This window comes from Rhagoletis pomonella, unplaced genomic scaffold (genome assembly GCF_013731165.1).
Source record: "Rhagoletis pomonella isolate Grant_MI unplaced genomic scaffold, Rhpom_1.0 Rhpom_scaffold_00010, whole genome shotgun sequence".
NCBI classification, from domain to species: domain Eukaryota; kingdom Metazoa; phylum Arthropoda; class Insecta; order Diptera; family Tephritidae; genus Rhagoletis; species Rhagoletis pomonella.
This window is the reverse complement of record NW_023458564.1, coordinates 25,935,441-25,959,179: the sequence shown is the minus strand read 5'-3', so window position 1 is coordinate 25,959,179 and position 23,739 is coordinate 25,935,441. Positions and strand designations below refer to the sequence as shown.

At 34.4% G+C, this 23,739-nt stretch overlaps 1 protein-coding gene across 1 annotated transcript in view; it reads right to left on the bottom strand.

Annotated features, from left to right (window-relative positions):
* LOC118746567 overlaps window positions 1-23,739 on the bottom strand; it is a 545,514-nt gene that overhangs the window by 237,798 nt on the left and 283,977 nt on the right. Inside the window, exon 2 of the mRNA XM_036480410.1 lies at window positions 9,472-9,563. Coding sequence (XP_036336303.1) covers window positions 9,472-9,563 — 92 coding nt within the window. The remainder of the gene's footprint in view (window positions 1-9,471; window positions 9,564-23,739) is intronic.

Here is a 23,739-nt window from a genome sequence, read left to right as displayed (position 1 = left end):
AGCGGTTGCCAAGATATACACATGTAACCATAAGTGGGCGTGGCTACGCCCATTTTTCAAAAATTTATAATATTCTTATTTTTCGTGAAAAAATTATTGTAAATATCAATTTTGAGTGAATAATCTTCAGTAGTTACTAAAATATCGCAGTTTTCGTATTTCTGAAAATTATCGTTATATGGGAGGTAGGCGTGGTTATTGCCCAATTTTTCCCATTTCCAATACCGTTCGTCCTACGCCCGAAAGAAGTACACGTACCAAGTTTCGTTAAGATATATTAATTTTTACTCGAGTTATCGTGTGCACAGACGGACGGACAGACGGACAGACAGTCACCGCTTAATCGATTTCTCTTTTCATCCTGATCATTTATGTATACATTTGTCTATATCTATCTCGATTCGTTTTGCCTGTTACAAACAACCGTTATGTGAACAAAGTTATAATACCCTTGTGCACAAGTGCGATCGGGTATAATGAATCGTAGTAGTGATACACGTCATGGCATATCTATTATTAAGCTGATGCTACATATGATTGGAGTTAATGTGGATCAGCTTCTCTATTGCTAAGTATTAATATTTTGAAATTCATATTGATTTAATAAATTAAATTCAATAAAATTAAAACGAATATTTCGTGTACCGTTTTTAACTTGAATGTGATCTTAATAATATCACGTATTCTACGTTTAAGTTTAACGGCTGTGGCTCCGATACAGCCTCCAGGTCAAGACGAAGGCGCTGGACGGATCGTTTTTTTATTTACTTTATTTATTTTATTACATTTCATATTTGTTGACATATTCTGCTATATGTGGACCCATATTCGAACTCCGTCAGACATAACTTCAAAATGATAATGATAAATGATTAGAAAACTTCTTCTTCTTTCAGATTCTTTGTTGAATAGGTCGCCCTAAAATTTCAGCGGTGCCCTGGATTATGTTGAATTTAAGGACTTCGGATGACTGCCTCTTATTAGCATGTTCCTGAGATTTCATTAACACGAATACATAGACCGAACGTACCCAAATGGTAACGCAAAGATAGTTACATTTGAAGGAACATAGCAATCCATGAATTACAAAATTCGCTGTTTCGTAGTCGATAAAAAAAAAATTGTTGAAAATTTCGAAATGAGTTATATGAAGAGGTAAGTTCCAGTCCACCTTTTTCCGCTCGCCACGAATTTTCGGATAGCTTAAGGGCAGGGTGACCAGATGAGTCGAAAGAAAAATCAGACACTCGCAAGAGTGCAGAAAGCTTCTTCGACGGGTTGCAATGCAAGAAACCTTAAAATCTATCCGTAACTGTGTTATTATGTGAACGATGTACAAACGAGCGCCTAACGATATGTTTACACGGTAAAAAGTTTATAAAAGGCCAGATTTGTAAACCACAGTACATTAGGCGGGAAAAGAAAAATCAGTCAAGACTAGGGACATCTTCAACAAGTTAAATCGAAAAAGTGGCTACTATCACTCCTACATAAAATAAATAATAAATAAATGGGCTTGAAACCTACTTTTTTATTTAAAATGGCGTTTATAATTTTTCTCTGATGTCAGGATTTATTTTAAAGGACTCTGTAATTTCAAAGATAAGATTAATTACAAAAATTATTTAAAAAATTCAATACAATGTAGGAAAAAAATATGGGTACCAAATGAAAGAGGAGATTTTTTTAGAATTAGAAATTTTTGGATTCACAAGGACGAATAGGTAATTTTTTAAGCTGATCAAGTTAGAAGGACGAGATTCGAGTATATTATCGAGTTTGTATAAGTCCTTAACATATACTTTTTTCAAAAACAAATATTGCGAAATTTCAAGTGTAAAGTTTTAAATTTTTTATATTTTCGCCGCTGTAGATATGTATATCACTTTTAATTTTTAGCAGTAAAGATTTTCCCCTGGAAATGCCCACATAAAATGTATACACATGAAATCACATACATTCTTTTAACCTGTTGTTATACAGTGTATTAAAAAATAAAAAACTTGGCCGCTATGAGCATTCAAGGATACCAGGCGTGCTTTCAGGGCGGGTAATGTCGCCTGCATACTGCCTCAGAAATATAAGTTGTTCAATGCCTTAAACCTCAGCCTGGAACATAAGACTAACTTGACCTATGTTAGTGCAAATAAGCCTTACAGGTTAAGTAATATACCTGGACATATGCTTGGATTTTAAGTCAGCTATCTGTTCGGTGCTTTGGTCATGCATCGGCCAAGTTGGTTATGTTTGCAAAAATAGTACCTTAAAGTTAAAGGAAGGCACAATTCCAGGAAGCTGAACCGCAGTGTAATAGCTTCTTTTCCTACGCATTGTCTACTCTGGTAGTCTGGCTGAAAGGAGTACAGTCTTTCTGGATTACAATGTATAGAGGAGATAGGTCTAGAAGTGCATTAAGAGCCGCTCTGGCTGTTGTTCCCATTGTAATGCCCACGCAGGATTTTCGTTGGAGTTTGTCATTCGTGGCCTGCATGAACTTTATTTCTGTCTTCTTCAACCTTACGCGTATGGCATATGTTAGAATGAATTTGGAAATGGCTTCGTACGCTCATCTTGCCTTTTTTTGGTATGATATCTCAGTTGCTCTCCAATGGCATCCGGAAATTTTGGTTAGTAGCTAGACTCCTTTTCGGGGGAAAAATATGCTAGTTTTCTGAGAGTTAACTTTTAATTTATTTCGACTGCACTATGTGGCGACTATATTCAGTATGTTCTGCAGAAAGCTTGAAATTTGCGTTGTCACAAAACTATTTCCTCAAGTTGTATAGCTCTCATGTGATTGGCTTCGTAATTAATGCTATTACTTACGCAAGTGCAAAACTTAACTTAACAACAACGCTTTCACGCATTTCTCAAGCAATTTGAGTTTAATTAGTATATAGCACGCAGTTTGGTGGGTACGCATCGTACCTCATGTGTATATATGTACATAGCTATGTTCATATACCCAAGCGCTTGTACCTATGCATGTTTGTAGAAGTGCATGTGCAATCAAATATTTACCAGAAAATTAGTAGCGACAACAATTTGTCTTTCGAGCGCATTTACAGACTTTCGAGCGCATTTTAAGACTTCAGGACATCTGGTACACACAAATGCATACTCGAAGGGGAAGTCGTTAACAAGCAAACAAGTGAGCAAAACTTAAACTTAAGTCCCGAAAAAACTATTTCTATTTTGTTTTTTCATTTAGCGAGACTTCAAAAACTTTAGGGTGATCCTTTAAAATACCAACATCGAGATTTTGATATCCACTGAGATTTCAAAATTTTAAAATAAATTTTAGGGGTTTGAGAATTTTAATTAATTTATTTTTTAATCGAGAAGAAAGGAAAAAATGTTACTTTGGCAGACTTTAACTCAGTGAGTTTTGGTCCCATGAAGTATTCTGGGTTTTAAATGATTACTTATGATTCATTATACTGTTTGTTCTTTGAACGAAATCATACCCCGAAAACATCTAAAAACTACCATTATCTCCAAAAATTCGAAAAATGCTTTCTAAGCTTAGAAAGTCCATATATACTCTCCCTTATGCATGAGTTTCTTGGTATTTCTTCAAGATAAATTATTGCAAACACCGTGCCACAGTAGGACTGGGTACCAAAAATAGTAAAACTGCGTTTTCAGTTTTTCACTCTGTCGCCAGACTTTTTTGTTGAAAGGACTTTGAAATTTGAAAGAGATTATTAATTTCCAGAACTATTTAAAAAATTCAGTGCAAAGATACAAATTCTGTAGAATAAAAAAAGTTAAAATTTTTGGTGCATAAGGTCGAATAGGCTTGGAAAATGTCTTTTGACAATTTTAGCCTTGAATATCCTGGAAAATTTGCGATAAAAATTTTTGTAAAAATTATATGTTGAAACCTGATATACACACGACCACATCTTAAAACTTCGTCCTATTTGTTAAAAATAAAATTAATTAAGAGGGCGTTTCCAATACCTATTTGTACCTGTAAACCACAAAACTTTATTTTTTTTTTCAATTCTAAACAATATTGCGTTTCATTTAGCACCCGTATTAATTTTCTGAGTTAATCATTTCTTTTAAATTTCGGATACCTTTCAGAAAAAATGTTGACGCCAGCAAAAACTAAAAACGCAGTTTTGGTTTTTATGATTGTTATTTATTTTCGATCAATTTTGATCGTTATTTTTGATTTGAATTTTTTCGTCCATCACGTTAATGTTTATTTTCAGATATAATGTTTTAAATCATAAAGGATCTAAAACGGCCATAAAAACATAGTCTGCATTTTAACGGTAAAAATTGTTCGAAAAAAAATCGAGAATAGCGATTATTTTTGATCGGAAAAATAAAAATCAGGAAATAACTTTTTAATAATGATCTATATAAAAATGAAAATCTTATGATTTAATGTTTATTTTCGATACCCGATTTAAAAGCTGAATGCAGCCTTTGGCAGTGATACATATGTATTCTCTACATTCTCAACTCAGCGAGTACTTCTGAAGATCCAGCAATGAGAATTTTTTCATATACCTCAACGAATCCTGGAGCCACTTTGTCAACTTCAAACAATTCGTGCTTGAAGAGCGCCATTGATATTTTCATGATTGGTGAATCTTTCCTCCAGATCCGTTATTAAGATTTCCAGAAATGCATTAAATACGGTCACACCGACGTAGCCTCGGTGATTCCAACGATGCTTCCATCTACTTACTATTTGTTTTTAAATGTTTTACCTCAATTTAGAGCGATTTCGCTATTTTTGTTGAAGCTGTGTACATTTCTAAATATTTATCGTTTTCGGAACGTATTCTAAGAATTTCATGGCGTAAATTTTTGACTAGACCTATTGTTTCTACCAGATTCAGCTTGATTTCCTTGAATTCTTGACTCAGTGACAGCGAAAGCTGGTCGACTTTGAAAATTAAATATAAGATTAATTTCATTTCGAGATCCACAGCATTTATCAGCATTTTTGCGCCTTTTTCCTCAGTTCTGAGTTCATTTCAAGACTTGTACACATACGAAAATAACTCATAAATATCGTATACAGCTCCATATTTCGAAATATTTACATCGAGTAGGTTTCAATATTTTCAAAGTTTTCATCCTAGTAGTTCCATTTTAAACATTTATCGTTTTTTCTAAAATTGGTATTCTTTTGGTAGTGCGCATAAATGACTTCTATGGTGCAGATATGCGATGCATAGCAATAAATTTACTGAGTTACTTTTAGATAAAGGTAATACAATAGCATTGGAATCCCTCAACATTTAGTCGGCGACCTAAATGAAGGAATTCTATCCTCTTAGAGAATAAATTTTACTTTTGCCATTAAGGTAATTTTTTAATTTCTCTTCAGAAATGATTAAAAATTAAAAATTTCGTACTCTTTGAGGCAGACAGCATTAAATTTCATTATCGATATCTTACACAGGCTCACACATTTCAGTTTGCTTGGTCAGTGGCCAATTTGAGGATATGTACCTACATATGTATGTATGCTTGGATATATGTAGGTACAATATGCGTACCTAGGTATGTACATGTAGCGTAAGACCATTGCCTGCACATCAACAATACAGATTAAAACAACAAAAATAAACTGTTAGCAACGAAACATTTGACAAGTAGACAAGCTGCTAGCTGCATTCAGTACTTGCAACCAAGTTTAGTACAGTTACTCACTTCTAACCTCTATCTTTAAAAGCAAGTGAACTTAGTCGCTTACACACACACACACACACACATGTATTCGAAAGCACACACAAACTATTTTCTTTTTATCTGCAATGTATTTCGAAACTTTTTTACATTTAGCGCAAAACTTTGCCAGCACGCTGCCCAACTTGGGTAAGTGACTCAACTCAGTGTGAATATATTTATATCTAGTAGAAGAAAATAAGTGAGTGAGTGAATAGCCGTACATACATACATATATACACACATACAAAAACATGCTCGTATATGTCTTCTGCAGCTTGGCACTTTACTCAAAATAAAGTTCCCGCTGTAGCCAATTTCTTTTTTTTTTCAAACGATAAAATGCATCTAGTGAATAATGCAAGTGTATGCATTTGCCCGTGTGTGTGTAGGTTCATGCGTGTGCGCCTTTTCGTTGCGTGTTGCATATGCGCATTTGGCTGTGATAAACGTGCGAGTTTAACAATTAGAAACTTTATCGTTCGCGCAAGTTTGCCCAGTTCGTGCGTTCGCTCACTTGATGTAGACCTTTCAGAGTGATCAACTTGACTGCCAAATGGCCAAGTTACTTATTTAGTTAGTTAAAAAGGCCAGGTTGATAGGAGCCCAATCAGTTTGGGCAGCCGCTAAAGTAAATTAGCCCTTTAGACCAGCGCAAGCCATATGAGGCCGACTAAATGTACACCAAACTTTGTTGCAACCCCAAATAACAGGCATTTCAGCCTTATTTTCCAGTTGTTTTTATTATGGTTTTTGTTAAACGCTAGTTATTTACAGTATGCATCCGTGTTGTTACAGTGTTTATTGAAGTTTTTCCCTGTTTGCCGGCAGTTAGTACTTTGCGAGTTGCATCAAGTTTGACTACAATTACCTATTTGCATAGTTTTTTTTTGTTTTTTTTTTTTTGGTTTGCCAACTACTTTGTTGGTGGGAAAAGTTTACTTTGCAATAAATTTTGCATTTTCATTTTAGTGCAAAGTGTAAGTTATCGTTATTTTCATGAGTTTAAGAACCTTTCTTTGGTAGATATATGTACATAATATTTTCACTAGGTTAACAACGCTAAAGACTAAAGTTTAATTGACAGCAGCAGGGAGTTTTCACTCAACAATACTTTAAAATCTTCTAAGCGAAAATCTGCCAAAAGTCAGAAATCTTATGAAATCAAAAGAAAAAAATAAATAGCTAAATATGTTTATAAAGTGTAGTATAATCATATTTACATTATGATTGCTCAGTGATTGTTCAGAAGTGCGAGCCAAATTGCTTCCATGTTAGCCTCGCAAAGATAGGACCGTCTAAAAGAAAGTGTGGAGATGATTCTACTTCATCTTCCACTTTACAGCTGATTCAAAAGGGATCAGTTAAAATTCCAAGTCATACCGCTTGAATACCAATCGCACAATGGCCTGACCGAACCCCATCACTAGCTCTTGAGAGGTAACGTGGTATTCGGCACCTTTAAGGGGTAACAATGGGTCACTCATGTCTTGCGCTGCAAAGAGTATTTTAAAGTGCCCTATTAAAACCTCTGCTGCAGCAGAGAAACGTCTTCTTTTCCTTTTTTATGTCACAAAAGAAACATCATTTTCTTTTGTCTATTTTATTAGGTATTTAGTAGAGTATGCAATTTCATTATCGCGAGTACAAAGTAAGGCACCCGGCAGCCCTTTCCTCAATGTTAGGCTTCCACTACAGCTTCCTATCCAGGATCAAGCCTAAGTACTTGACCCTGTTGACCGCAGGCAAACAACCTCACTGATGGGATTTACTGCGAGGCGGCCGTTGATCTAGTTACCTGGTTCAGGTAACCTCGAGCTAGATAAAAAAGAGTATATAGAAATTGTCCCTTAACCAAAAGTTTCACATCATCAACATAGGCGATCACCTGAAAGCCGTTCCCACGACAGTCGGGTCCACGTAACCGGAACGACCCAGATTTATATCTGGCCAAGGACTGTCACTCCAGCAACACTCCCCAAAAAGTCTTTGGGGAATTTGTATGCTGCTACAACAACAACATCACCTGAAAGCCCAATTTTTTAAATTCCTCCAGAAGGTCGTTTACAGCCGCAATCCAGATCAGGGGAGAGAGAACACCTCCTTGCGGAATGCCCCCCCCCCCCATTGACTCTGCTCTGAGTGCAAGCGCTCCCCCACACCACCGCGACAGTTCTGTCACGAAGTAAGCTGTAGATAAGCCTTATTAGGTTGGTTGCAACCCCAAGATTATGAATATACTTCACTATTGCCTCTAGATTGACATTGTTGAAGGCCCCTACTGCATAATATTTAAGTGTGAAGACTTCATCTGACCACTTTACCAATGTGCGCGGGGCGGCATCCACCGAGCTTTCCTTGTAATAAGCATGTTGAGGTCTTGAAAGACAGTCACGAGGAATCGCGATTCTTATGTCCAGGTCTATCAGTCTCTCTAGCGTTTTTAGCAAAAACGAAGACAGACTGATGGGCCTAAAATCACTAGAGGAAACATGAGAGCTTTTTCCGGCCTTTGGGATGAACGCAACACTGACTACCCAAGCCTTGAAGATGTACCCGGTCCCCACGCAGTTCGCATGTATAAAATCCAACCAATTGCACGACTTCTTCATAGCCTTTTGCAGCTGCGCAGGTAAAATGCCATCGACCCTCGGCGACTTTAATAATTTGAAAGAATTTATCGCCTAGGCTATGTGACGATCGTCCAGAAGAACGGAGAAGTACAGGACCTGAAGTACAAAATATCGCAAAGAAGTACATTTTGAAGTACGAAGTACAAGAGCTAAAAAAGAGGTACTGTACTTCCGAAAGAAGTACGGTTGGTCACACTATACATGGCCGTACTCATACATAGTCGTGCATGGCGTATGAGTAACATTTCCCATGTTAAAATTTGAATTTTTTCATTCGCAATGCAAACTTCAAATGAAAATATCTTGGGAAAATTACCGGATCAAGAAAAACGGTATACCGATCCATAATCTACGACGCAAAATTATGTTAAGAGGTTTCTTGCCTTCTTTGTGTAATTTCAGTGTCTCGACTGTGTAATTGAAGTCGCTCCAATAACAGCACTTGGCAGCTTTAAATAAAACGAGACGTTATATATTTATCTTTCCGTCAAAGCACCCGTTACCTTAAAAAGGTAATCGAGAAAACGCACCTACGTATATTTAGTACTGTTATTTCTAATCATGTATATCTACATGTGCATATGCATGTGCATTTGGCTATTTTACAGAAATATTTTTCATATCAATTATAGTTTACATTTCAGTTTGCGTAACTTATAATGTCTAACGTTGATAATTTTTTTTTAAGGAAGATTTAATTTAAGCGCTTATCTGCTCCACCATAAACACGAATGCGTAATGCCTATTTCAACTTTAATTCGTTTCATTCCGTTAGCTTCGCTTAGCTCTTTCGTAGCACCATAAGGCACGATGTTGAATTACTTCCCGATTGAGTTAGCTATCAAGCTTCACGCATTAGATGAATGTGCAAGAATATTTTACCGATAAATGCTGATTAACATACAAGAAATCAGGTGTCACTGCTAGATTTTTAAACTAAAATCTTACAAACTCACAAAAATATACGAACCAGCTTGCCAATAGTTTTATTTCAAAATTTTCAATTCGGGAAATTAAACGTGGAATGCTTTGTTACACTAAATATACAAATACATACATAAAAACAAAGGACTGTACTGAAAATGGAAATGTAGGAGTACTTCTTTATGTTAGTCATTTGCAAAACCTAAAATTCACTTACCGCACTTCATTTGCTCTTCTTCTTCAACGGCGCGCAGCACAGCCGAATTGGCCAAGTTCAATGGCTTAGAGATTTCTGGGTCAACTTCAATCCTGGAAAGTAAAAAATAAATTCTAAGTTTAGAAAGGTTGCTCCCAACTTGCAAACAACTATGAAATATAAATACTTTTAAGATTAAAAAATAAATAAATTGGTTTTGCTTCTACGTTTTGCCAAATATTTTGTCAAGCTTTTCTTCCCGTTTGTAATTGCATTTTAAAGTAATCACTCAAATAGAGGTATCTATAGATTTCCGCGGCCAACGGACGGCAAGAAAGTTTTTTAGTTTAGTTTAGTTTTTTTATTATTATATTGTTTGATTTAAACATTGCACCGAACAGGATTGAAAATGAGTCCTACCAACTGACGCATCTCCAACTAATCTGCTGCGGGGCCTTTAGTGGCCATATTGAGCTTAAGAGCTTACCAGGACTATTTAATATAATCAATATGCTTTTATACAGTAAATGATACTACTTGCACAATATTCAGAAAATGAGTGAAATTAATTCCACTGAAAATGTGTCCTTCATCCTTCTCAGCGTATACACAAACACAAGTAAACGGATATCCAACAATAGGTAGCATAAGTATTTATGGCTCCCACAAGTGGCGTTTTACGTAAAGTACAGCGCACTTCATCGATTTTAATTTTAACTCAAATATGTGCATAGGTTGTACATATGTACATGCGTAAGTGCAAATATGTAAACAGCCAATAAAAAATAAAATTAAGCGGAAAGAAATGTTACGCTTATAAAAGCGCTCATGCATTCGTACTTTTTTGGGTATGGATGTATGCACGTTTGTAGTTACATAAATATATGCTTATAAAATGTGCCTGTGTGCTTTTCGTAACCACAAAAAAAGAACATTTTTGTAAAACCTATGTATTAGATTTGATCGGCCACTTTAGTATTCTTCCAACTCAATAGACAGAATTGTCTTAAAGTCATAATTTTTTGTAAATCACTAGTTTTCGAGAAAACGGCTTATCATTTTTATTTTTATTGATAAAAGAAATACTAAAACTATGCAGGATCAGTGCTGTCTCCTTGAACACGATAAAGTTTAACTTGTATTTAATATTATGCTGGCAAATGTTATAGCTGCACCTCAATCTGTTGTACCCAATGGTCTTACTCCGAATTATGGGATACAAATTATGCCTAAGAACATGGTGAAAGTTTGCGCCAAAGTTTAAGTAATTCAGCCGTTTCGGTATAAAGAACAACTTATCTTTCGAAGATAGTCTGTATATATTAGAATACAATTTTAATTTCATAATAATGCTAAGTTGTTTTTTATTTAACATAATGGAAAAAGTTTATTTAATACATTTTAGAAATGTGAAAAAATGCTTTTATCTAAGTTACAATTAAAAATTGACTACTTCAAATTTTACTTTTAAAAGAGTAAACGACTTTCTTATAACAAAATTTGCTTCAAAAATATATGCAGAAATAAAGCTTTATTAGCCCTCTTTCATTTGACATCCATATTAGAATATTTTATTACATCTGTTAATCAAACTGATTTTAAATGTCTATCAGGTGGCAACCCCCTCCAATTATATATAAGAAAAAATGCTTACTTCAACATCTTTCGTTTGGCACCCATATTAAAATATTTCATTTAACTCGTTAATTCGATCCTGAATTTACAAACAAGTGGCAACCGTCTTTAAAAATATTTTCGAAATGAAGATTTCTTAGACCTATCGTAGATTTGATTCCCACATGATAAACATATTTCGTTTAACTTGTTTACTAAATTGATTTTTAACTCTCAAACAGGTGGCAACGCTCGTAAAAATCAAATTTTTCTTTTCGAGATAAACCTTTCCTAAACCTCTCTCGTACGTTTTCCAGATATAAATATTTCTTTTACTTTTTTAATTAAATTGATTTTAAAATTTTGAACAGCTGGCAACCCTCTTCAAAGTTATTTCGAAATAAATCGTTCCGTTTGATCCCACATTCGCGTAATAAATATTTTCATTAACCTATTGAATAATTGATTTTTACTTTTAATAAAAAGGTGGCAACTTTCTTAGAAAAAATCCTGAATATTATTCCAGGTCATAATCTATCCGTGTGCCAAATTTTAAAGAAATATATATGCCCAGCCATTTTAGCGTGAAAGAGCAACAAACATACTCACAAATTAACTCACTCACAGACTTTCACATTTTTAATATTAGTAAAATTGTATTACAGCGTAAATGTATTTAATTTTAATATCTTACAGCCGCACTCAGAGTCGTTTAAGGATTACATAAGGTAATCCTTAGTAACGATATGAAAAAATTCCCTGCTCAGAGTCAGTTAATGATTCGTTCGTCTTTACTTACTTTCTAAGGAATGATTTTGAAATTTTTTGTTTGTTTCCTATAAATCTCATTTTCGATAACGTTACTGTAACAGGGGCGATGGCCCAGTGGGCAGAGCACTTTCGTGCCATTCGAGAGATCCCAGTTCAATCCTCGGCAGCTTATTTTTTTTTGTTTTTTTCTTTAAATTAAATGTTTAAGTTTTGTTGCTTAAAATATATTTTTTTTAAATTAAATTTAAAATTACTTTTTAAAAATTTAACAAGAAAATAAAATAAATAAAAAGAGGAAAAAAGAAAATTATCCAGCCCTAGTTCTCGAAGTCGGATCTCTCGAACGGTACGCCAGTGTTCTGCCCACTCAGCCATTGCGACTGTTGAGGCAGTGCGCGCCAAATGATATAAATACTTATTTTTATATATGTTTTCAAGCTGAAAGAAAAAAGCAAGTGATGCCACAAATAAAAGGGTCACAACTGGGGCCGTAATTAAATTTTTCATTTCATAATTTTTAACTCTGAGGGGAAACATTAATTAACAGATTTAACTCATAACTCAACAATCGTTGTGTGGAAGCCATAAATTTTAATGACCCGATTTTGATGACTTTGATAGAGAAAAATTTCAAGCCTGAAATTCCTCTTCTGACTCTCCTATCGAGATTGGGGCCACAACCTTATGTTAAGAGTCCCGCCTATACATAATTATGCGATTCTTTAACTCAAATTTTCCGATCCCCTCTAATGCATATTCGATTTTTGAAAATAAGTAAAGATTCCTGAATAAGTGGCAATACGCTGGCTTATTTAATGTGCACACTGCTCAAGGACGATGTAGCGAAAACCACACGCAGTCGCAGCCGCTGCCGCTGCCATACCCACAGCCATCTACATAGCAGCATAGCGGTAGCTAAGGAACCGCACAACCGAATAAGCGAGCAATTGAACAGCCGAATCAGCAAACAGTAAATGGGAGCGCAGTGCGAGCAGTCAAGTGCGACGTTAAGCAACTTTCAATGTTGCATGGCAGATATGATAGACGCAGTGGCAAGTGGTACGACAGCGGCGGATGAATGGAATTTATGCAACATACCGCATGCATATGTATATATGGAAATTCATATACACATGAAATCGTGTGTGATTGCAACTGTTGTGTGTGGCTTTTGGCTGCAATACCTTTGCAGCAGCAACATTCAACCGACCTGTCGTTCTTTTCTGCTTGGGCATGTGCTATGCCTTAAAATAAGGGAATTTATTTCGTGCATAAATTATCATATTAAATAGCAAACAGGCTGGCAGCCAGCATTCAGCAGCGAAGCGAGCAGTCATGCTGCCAAGCATGGTTTCAAGTGGTGTTGTGTTAGTTGAGGCGGTGCTGGAGAAGGTGGTGGCACACAGGGTCGCACATTGAAACAACTATGGAGGGTATGCCGATATTGCAACTTGCAAGAGCATACGTTTGCTACACGGGTAACAAGTCTTGTTTTTCAAATACTTGTTGGCGCTTGCTACAAGCACCCCTACCTCACACCGCATACTGTAGTATGTACTTACTTACATACCCCGCAGCAAAAAAGTATCAGTTGATAAAAAATAATCCACTTGTAGTTAGTTTTTTTGTGGGGCTTCTATAAAATATATAACTTGTACTTAGCTATAAAAGGTAATTTGAAACCAGTTGACAAGTAATGAGATTGTTTTCTTTAAACGCGTTTCTATTTAAATATCCTGCGCTTCGCAAATAGTCTTTCGAATTGAGGACAAATAAAAGGAAGATCGAAATTTCATATTATCATTTCAAAGTTGTGTCTGACGGAATTCGAATATGGGACCACCTACAGCAGAATACGTAAACAAATATGAAATGTAATAAAACAAATAAAGTAAATAAATAAAAACATAAAAAAAATATTTTGATTTTCCTATTGATATTTTATGTCCAAAAGAGTAGTTAGTTACAAGTTAGTTACATCATATGCAGAGGTAACCACCCTTGGCTATTTCGCGGCCATCACCATAGAAATATATGTACATAGTTAGCTTTCGTCAAAGAAAATACATATACAGATAATAGTGACTTTTAGCTCCTTCGTAATGAATTTAAAGTTAGCTTATAGTTAGATACATGTCCAACAGGGTATGCATGTACGTATGTATGTATATATGTTTGTGCCAATGCATGTAGGCAAGTGTCTGCTAGCATCCTATTCAAGTGTGCATACATCAGCGCGCGCGTGCAACTGTGTCGTACATCGTTCGAGTGCTGCGGCAAACAAGTGTCGCGCGATAGTTGCGTAGGACTGCTGCAGCTATCACTGCGAGATGGCATCGTTTGTTGCACACATTGCAGATGGCTATGTATATAGGTATGTATGCATGCGTACATACACACATATGTAAATTTAAATGTAGTACAAGTGCATACTTGATTGCATAATTACAAACACACCAATTTATGTATGGTTGGTGTCAATGTATGCATGCATGCAAGCACATTCACACACATACTCACCTACACAGGAACTATGGATGCTTGTGCGCTCATTAATTTACAATTTTAATTTCATTGATTAATTATTCTTATTTTAACTAATCGAGTAACAAGTTAAACACTTGTCGGACTAATTGGAGTGCGAGTATGCAGGCATTTGTTGACACTTATGGTGTTTAAATTTGTATACATACATACGCGCATACTAAACATACATTTGTACATACGTACGTACAAGTTGCTTCCATTGACAGGTCGTCGAGCGACCTCTTTGCCGTACGCTTATTCAATTTTTCAAGGCTTTTAAGATGCGCGAAACTGACTAAATTAAAATCCACTTGCAGAAAAAAGAAACATAAGATGAACACTTTCTGTTTGTTGACATCTACCAACTTGTTTTAAGTGGCATTTGATTAAAATTTGATGACCTTGCTGCAAATATGAAGAAATATGTCCTTAGCTGTGAAATCACCAGGCGCCTTTTATTCGCACTTTTTATGACAGCCAAATGGCAATGTAAATACGTGCATTTTTTATATTGGGGGGGAGGGGGCTCCAAATGAAAATCTACAAATTTTGGAAGAGTAGTTTTGCATACATATGTAAGTATTGTAGATGTTTTTAATACTAATACGGGGCATAGTTAGGGTGACCATCCGTCTTCTTGTTTCGTCAATTGTCCAGGTATTTTATTTATTTTATGTGGAACGCCAAATTTTTTGTATTTCTTTTAGTGTTTTGTATTTGTCCTGTATTCGGTGATCGGTATTTCCTATTTACAATTTACGAGAATGTACTTCAGTATATGTTTATATTATTTAGGGCCATTTTTTGAAGTAACCTTTACCTTTAAAGTTCACTTTATACTTAAAGGTTGGATTAAAAATTAAGCAATGCCTAAAGTTAGGCATTTATATTATCGGTTTTTGACGTATGCATGTTTCTTACTTGTAAACCAATTTAAAACCGATAATAAAATGCTTTACTTTAGACACAATCATAAATTTTAATGCAACCTTTGAATATAAGATGAGCTTTAAAGTTACAGGTTACTTGAGAAAACGGCCCTTAGCATTTCAAATGAAACTCTTAAATCATTTTTAGTCTCAATGAAACATATTTGATATGAGTTTTATACAAATTCCTTAAAAAAGTATGATTTTTATTAATTAAAAGAACAGCTTTAAAAGAACTTCTCCAAAAGGCCTTATAAAGTAGGTCATACAAAAAACCTTCGAGATGCTCTTCTTTGAGAAGTGAAAACAGAAGACTTTCAATTCGTGCTACTCTATACAAGACAGAAATATGAAAAGAATAATTTTCAGGAAGGTCTTCTGAAAGAGATTTAGGTAGTATGTATTAACCCTTATTCCGAAATCGGGCAATACGCTCGTTGACTTAGCTAAACCATAGAGAAATACAATCCTACCATCCTTTACTCACAAAACCTTAGGGAGACTGTTAGGAGCAGTGTGACCGTTTAGATCCAAGTGGATCAAAAGTGATACATTTTTCGATGAATTTTTGAGGGATACTTTTTTTAAATTTTGATACTTTTGCCAATCGTGTAAAAAAATTCCCGTAGAAGTCGAAAAACTGGTCAGAGATGTTTACAATTCCTTCGCACATATTGCTAAAAGGGTGGACGAATTCGCCAAGTTTCAAAACTACGTTGGTGTTAAAAATCATAAAACTTACTGTCCCAGTGAAGCGCGCTGCAATTATTTTTCATATCTTGCTTCGATGCCGGTGTGAACTAAACGCCAATTGATTCCGCACCAATAAAAATTTATTTTTTATTTTTGTCAAATATTTTGGATATTGTCAATCGAATCAACATAGAATTGCAAAGTGAATTAAAGTGAATATAACAAATTTTAAATGTGAGCTATGTACATGTATGATGGAAAATTCTTTTGATAAAAATTTACTCTATGAGTGCTGCTGGAGTCGAGGATGAAATTCATAACACGTATTCATTTTATGGTAAGCAATGGTTTTGCAGAAAATGGACCCAATGGAGGGCGCTGTTCATAAATATTACAACGAATTGTAAGAGTGGCGAATTAACAAGGAAAGATCACCGTAGGTATATCAATTGCTTCATTTGGAAGATATTCCAGAGATCACACGACTCATTTGGCCAATGTAACGGAAAACTTTTCATCCTGTGGGACAGCGAGGATTCTTGGCCGTCCTATAACAGATAACGCACTTCTGTGCTCTTGACTTTCCTTATAAGAACTTTTACTGGCATATGCATCGCACTAATGTTTTAGTTGCAGAATCATAGAAAAAGATTACGCATGCTTGACAGAGATCTCACAGGTGGAAATAAGACCATCGGTAAAGCTCATGACACCGAAAGGGATTGGTATTCTATATGGTATCACAGCATTACTATTATTGGCCTATGTGTGAGGAGAATACTGCGCCCTAGTGGTTTCAACTTTAACCAAAAATTTTAACTTTACAGACTATTTTTGCTTCTAAACGCTCTTTTGCCATTGGACAACGCAAAAGTTCTTAATAGGCGCCGCGAAGTAAGCGGGCATTGGCTAGTTAAAAATGAATGAGTAACACTCAGTTTGTTAGTGTCTAATATCGCGTGATTTTACGAAATGCTAATTTGAACAAAATGATTAAAGTTATCTGTTATCCATCAGACACGCAACACGCTTACCGAAGTTAAAATTAAGCTATTGGCACATTTTGTTCGCTAATAACTGGCAAAACTATTGTTTGCATTTTTTACTTACTTAGCCTGTATGTATGCACATATGAAAAGAGTGTTAATTTTTACAAGCTTTCATTTAACTTGTTTAGTACGTATGTTTATATGTAAGTAAGTTTGTTTGGCTAAAATTTTGGAATAAATTTTTAACCTACTTCCCAATTAGCTAGTGAGTTGAAGTTTCAAGCCTAGCTCAGAACCTGATGACCATGCAATATAAAAGAATTAATCCGCTTGGTAGCATAGGAGCCGAGATATTTGAAAACACCTTATTATTGTTAAATTCGGTTCATATGTAAAATGTTTTCTACCTAAATGAAAGGAAATAACTCCACAAAAAATTTAGCTGGTAGGTGGCGCGAGCCTAAATATATTTCGAAAACCTGCATCCATGGTCTGATTTGGGTTATATTAGAATATATATTACCTACAAGCAAAGGAATAACTCCAAATAAAATTTTGTTGATAGGTGGCGCAGAAGTCGAAATACTGGGTGGCGCCGAATGAGCTATATGGTTTGAATTCTTTATAACAGTTTTTTTTTTTACTCTATGCCAACGGGGTCCACGCCTGGAAATGATCTGCCAGCAGCGTTGCCGAATGCTTTTGCTGAAAGATCGTCATTTTACTTTGAAAAAATCGTAATTTCGGCCAAAAAAACCTCAAATTATTGGTTATAATACTGAGTGGCGCCGAATGAGCTATATGGTTTGAATTCTTTTTAACAGTTTTCTTTGGGGATATTTGAAAGAAAGAGTGTACGTTAACAAACCAAGAACCATTCTCCAACTCCAAACCAACATTCGGAATGAAATCATGGCCATTACACCCGAAATTCTGCGAAAAGTTATGGAAAATATTCTAAAGAGAGCACGTATGTGCGAAGCAGAAAATGGACATCACTTACAGGATATCATTTTTCAAAGCTAATTGCAAAAAATTCCCCATTAGTATACTGTATTTAAAAAAATTATAATAATCGCATAAATAAAAAAGTTATAAATCATTTAAACCATATAGCTCATTCGGCGCCACCCTGTATTTAGAAAGCCCTTATTTATGGTCCGATTTGATCCGTATTTAGAAAACCTGTATTAAAAAGATTTTTTTTACTATTAACTAATTTTTATTAAATGTTTAAACCCGAAAATTTTTTGTACACTTCCTATTTAAATACAGATGAATCATTGGTTTTGAGCTCAGCATGCTTACTGAAAAGTTAGGTCGGTGGAAACCGCTCTACAGTAAAATTAATTAATAAACAGAACACAATAAATAGCGACTTGAAATTTCTTTTTAAACCTAACTATGACCAACTTTCTATTCAAAATTTATTAGGATTTTTGGAATTTAAGGTAGGTAAGGTAATAAGTTGCATTTTCCCAATTTAAATAACCGACATTGGGCATTTAAATACAGTTTAAATTCTTGATCTCAAAATGAATACTTTTTATTCAACAATTGGCACTTAAATTGCTCGCCTGTTTAATGTTCACCAAATAATAATTTTTAATAATCTCCAGTTTCGCCATACTGCTAGCATTAGTACATATCACTTACTCTATTACATTAGTGCCTACACTTAGTACTACCGTCTGAAAGTGCCCTTAAGTGTTGAGGGGGATAGATAACTCATACGCCATGGCATGCGACTAAAAAAACCGGGGGAAAATGTAAAAGGAAAGAGATGTTTCAGCAAGTTTTGGCCATTTTTCTTTGTTAAAAAAAGTTTATTATATTTTTATGAAAATATAGCTTACTATCTTAACTAAACCATGTAAATCAAAATTTCAAGCTTTGTAGAACATTTATAAAATTTCGACGAATTTCAACAAATGTTCATCAAACTTTGGAAATTTTTAATCAGAGTTTTTAGAATTTTTTTTAGTATGCAGTTTTGTAGCCCATTAATTTTTAGGGCAAGTATGAAGTAGTAGGACTTACCGTTGAAATTTTTTGTTCACCCATAAAAAGTATCTTCGAAATTTTTTTTTAAGAGAAAATGAGCAACAGCTTTCACAAAAAATTAACACAATTGAATTGGCTACAAACCTGCATACTCAGAATCTTTCTAAGACATCTGATTAACCCTTAGTTAGGTGCATAAAGGAAATCACACAATTAGTCGCATGGGGTCCCGAGTTACCACAATAAAAGTGTTGAAAAAAGAGTTTTACAAATAAAAAAAGAAGTGTTTATTATCAAAAATATTTTGTATATTATCGTGAACTTAAAACAAAAAACATAATTTCGACCTCAAACTTAAAAAAAAGATTAAAAACTTTCCTCCTCGAAAAATGATACGTTAGTGGTATGGCGATTCTCTTGAATCCAAGTGTGCATGTAAATATTTTATTTTATTTTATATTTTTTTTAACTTATGATAGGCCCTGGATCTAGGCTGTGACAAATTTATCATAGTTGCTTCATGAACCTAATATATCACATTGAAGCTCCGGGACAAACCAGATACACATAAGTAGTGGTGATGCGCCTACGCTTCGTCACGCAACATGGCACAAGCTTATAGCTAGTTATCCTGTCAGCGAGTTTTTAACCGTTTATACATAGCAACAAAATGTTTCTTACTTAAATGTTGACAAGCAGATGAAATAGCTATTAAAATCTAATATTTATTTTTAATTGGAAAAATTTCACTTTAAGTTTTATTTCTGATCGGAAAAATTAAATGTCAAATATTAATTTTTAAAAATAAAAATTCGATCGAAAAAATGAGAGTCAAATTTAAACTTTAATTTTAGACCGTAAAAATAAAAGACAAATTATAATTGTGATTTTAACTATTAGTTATTGCCTTTTTTGAAAAAAAAAATCAAACAAACTGAAATCATTAGAGATTAATATTCCTTAGCTAACGAGCTCGCACAGCTGTATTCAAAATATGATAGAGACAAATTATTTCCGTCTATTTTCTTGAATTCAAATTTCGAAAACAACTGTTATTTCCCATACCTCAATATGTTAGTTAGTAAAAACAAGTAGAGCAACGCTGTCTTCGGCTATGTCAAAGGCTTCATACCTTTCATGAACATCTCAAAATTTTACTTTAACAGATTACTGCACTTGAAAATATTTATATATTCACAACAAACATAGATAGAGGAGATACATATATAAAAAATCATATCTAAACAATCAGGGGTATGGAAGATATACCAATCTAAGTGATTTTCAATGCTGTGTGATTGGTATGTAACCGGTAACACAATTTAAATTGGTTTAGCTTCCTACATAAAGGAGATATATCGCAAAAACTGGTATCTGTACAATCAGTGGTATAAGAGATAAAGCTTATACAGCATACAAAAGTTTTGACGTTTTTCTTAGTAGACTTGGTATTATTATTTATAAAATAGCTGAACAATCAGTTGTATGGAGGCAATAAATAGTTTATAGTGACCCAATCTCTGTTAGTTTTACTGTAAACTTTCTGATGATAATGAGGGAAAATAATGCGAAATTTCATGTTTCTAGCTGCATAAATGGATAAGTTATAACAAATAATCTCATATCTGAATAATCAGTTGTACGGAGGCTATAGGTTATAGCGATCCGATATTCGCCATTTTCACTGTAAGTATTTTTTTGATAATTGGTGGAAATATTGCGAAATTTCGTGTTCCCAGCTGCATGAATGGAGGAGTTATAATGAAAATTCTCATAACTGAACAATCAGTTGTATGGGAGATATATGTTATAGTGACCCGATCTTTGTTGTTTTCACTTTAAATATTCTGTTGATAATGAGTGAAAACGGTGCGAATTTTCATTTTCCTAGCTGCATAAATGGAGGAGTTATGGCAAAAAATCTCATATCTGAATAATCAGTTGTACGGAGGCTATAGGTTATAGCGACCCGGTCTTCGCCATTTTCACTGAAAGTATTCTTTTGATAATGAGTGACAACAGTGCAAAATTTCATGATCCTAGCTACTTAAATGGAGAAGTTATAACGAAAAACTTTTATATCTGAACAATCAGTTGTATGGGAGCTATAGGTTATAGTGACCCAATCTTTGCAATTTTCACTCTAAAGTATACATTTTAATGGGTCTATCTCTTCTTATTCTGGAACTTACAAACAGCGGACCAAAGTTATAATACCATTTCATGCTCATGAAAGGTATAAAAAAACTAAATTTTAGTGGGCATGTATATATGTAGAATTTCTCAGTAAAAAACTCGCTTCCTTTTTTCAGGGACACCCTGTTGTAGATATGTATGTATATAAGTGTGCATTGATATGTGGATCTGCTTCAGGGTTGTCACTTTGGTAAATTGTTACCAAAATTGGTAGAAAAATTTGGGTTGGTAACAGGGGAAAATTTTTTCTAATTTTGGTAGATTTTTGTTGAACTTTACGTTCCCGCTTTATTTTTCGTAGTTATTTTTAAATTATAAATCTCTTCGCACACTTTTTATATACTTCATACTTACGTATTATACATTTATTATAAGGCGAACATATCGTGCTCCATTCAAAACGCATTTTACTGAAATCCCGATTACAAATGATTTTTCGCAAAAAATAATAAATCAACGCCATTTTTTATTAATGGAAATTTCTAAATAATAAAACCAAACACAAAAGGCTGGCGGAAATAAAATTAAAAAAAAAACAACTGCATTTTTTAGCTGCACATTGTTGGCTATACTCAAATATTATGGGTTATAAAACTCCATAACTTAAGTTGTTCTAAAAATTCAGAGAAAAGAATTCGAAATAAAACGATTTTTTTTTTGAATTTTCCTAAATATTGTATATAGCTTGAATCCTTAATTTTTATGAATTTGGTTAAAGTGCAAACAATATTCTTATACAAAAAAATAACAAATATTTTTTATTTGAAAAAAATTTTGAATATTAAAAAAATCGCCATGCGCTTTTTTGAGTCACTCTATTTGTCTATAATAACTCGAGATGAAGTTTTCCAAATGATGAAGTTTCATTGTTGCCTTTAGCTTCGTCACTTTCGCTTTTAGTCGAAGGAAACTGAGAATATTCCATTAATATGATCTCAAAAACCGTATAATTAGTTAAGTAAAAACTACCTTAAAAAAAAATTTAATTTTTATTGAGATAACTAAACAAATAACAAAACTAAAGTTTTTATTAAACAAACTATAAAAAAGTTATTGGTTGATATTTTCCAGATTTGGTAGATTTTTTTTTCAAGTGGATGGTAAGTATTCTTTTTTTCGTCAGTGGCAATTTTGATCTGCTTGGGTTTCAGCATATGGATTACGCACCATATTTTCAAATTCAGCCATAAAAGCATGAGTCGCGTGGTTAATTGGTGAATTTAGTGCAAGAATCATTTGGTTATGCACACACATTCAGCATACATACATGGATAGTTATGTACTATATGCGTTGTATGTAGGATTATTATGCATGTTGCGGGTAATGTGTCACAGAGTATCCGTTATATAGGGTCAACCCATTTTGTGGTAAAATTTATTGTTACATATTGTAATGTGGCAGCAAATAATCATAATAACAACAAGAACTTGTTGCAACTGACATATTTAACTCAGCATGAGCGTATTAGCAATATCAACAAAATATATGCAGGTGTGTGTAGGTGTACATATATGTGTACATGTGTACGTACATACATATACATATGTATGTACCCTGCAGAAAAAAATGTATCAATTTATAAGAAGTAACCAACTTGTAGTTAGCGTTTTTGCGGGATTTCTAGAAAATAACTAACTTGTAGTTAGCCAAAAAAGCTAACTTGAAACAAGTTAAAAATTAATGCAGACGTAATCGGGAGATTGTTTCTTTTAAACAAGTTTCTATTCATATATCCTCACACAAATTTTACTTTGAATAGGTACACTTTCTTTCTCCACTTCACAAATACTTTTTTCGAATGGAGGAAAAATAACTAAAAGGAAGATCAAAATTTTATATTATCATTTTGAAGATATGTCGTACGGAGTTAGAATATGGGACTACCTACAGCAGAATATGTAATGTAATAAAATAAAGTAACTAAATAAAGAAGTAAAAAAAAATTTCTTTTTTTTGTTGATATTTCATGCCCAAAAGTAGTTAGTTACAAGTAAGTTGACATCTAATGCAAAGTTAACTACCCGTGACTACTTCGCGGCCATCGCCATAGAAATATAGTTAGCTTTCCTCAAAGAAAATGTACAGATAATAGTGATCTTTAGTTCCCTCTAAATCAACTTCATGTTAACTTATAGTTAGGTACATTTCCTGCAGGGTAACTACAAAATCATTATCATAACTACGACATACCGCAAAAGTCAACAAACACACACATGGACAACAAGAGCAATTGCAGTCAGCCTGACAGCCGTTGATATTGGGTGGTCGTTGCTGCTGGCTGTTGGCTGGTGTCTGGTGATTGGTGGCCGACAACCGGCGACCGGTAGCAGTTGCCAAAACGTGCTGCATCAAAAGCCAAATCAGGCAACATCTGTTCAATGTTGTTGATTTTTATGCTGCTCATCCGACCGCCAGCCATACTCGGCACAGACTTGCCGCCGTTGCGCCGTTGCGCTGTTTACGCTCCATACTTTGTCCTGATTGCTGACATTTGTGTGCCCTCAATGTGACAGCAGTTGATCATGTGGCAAACCACAATTTACATGCGCTGCTCGCTCCTTGCACT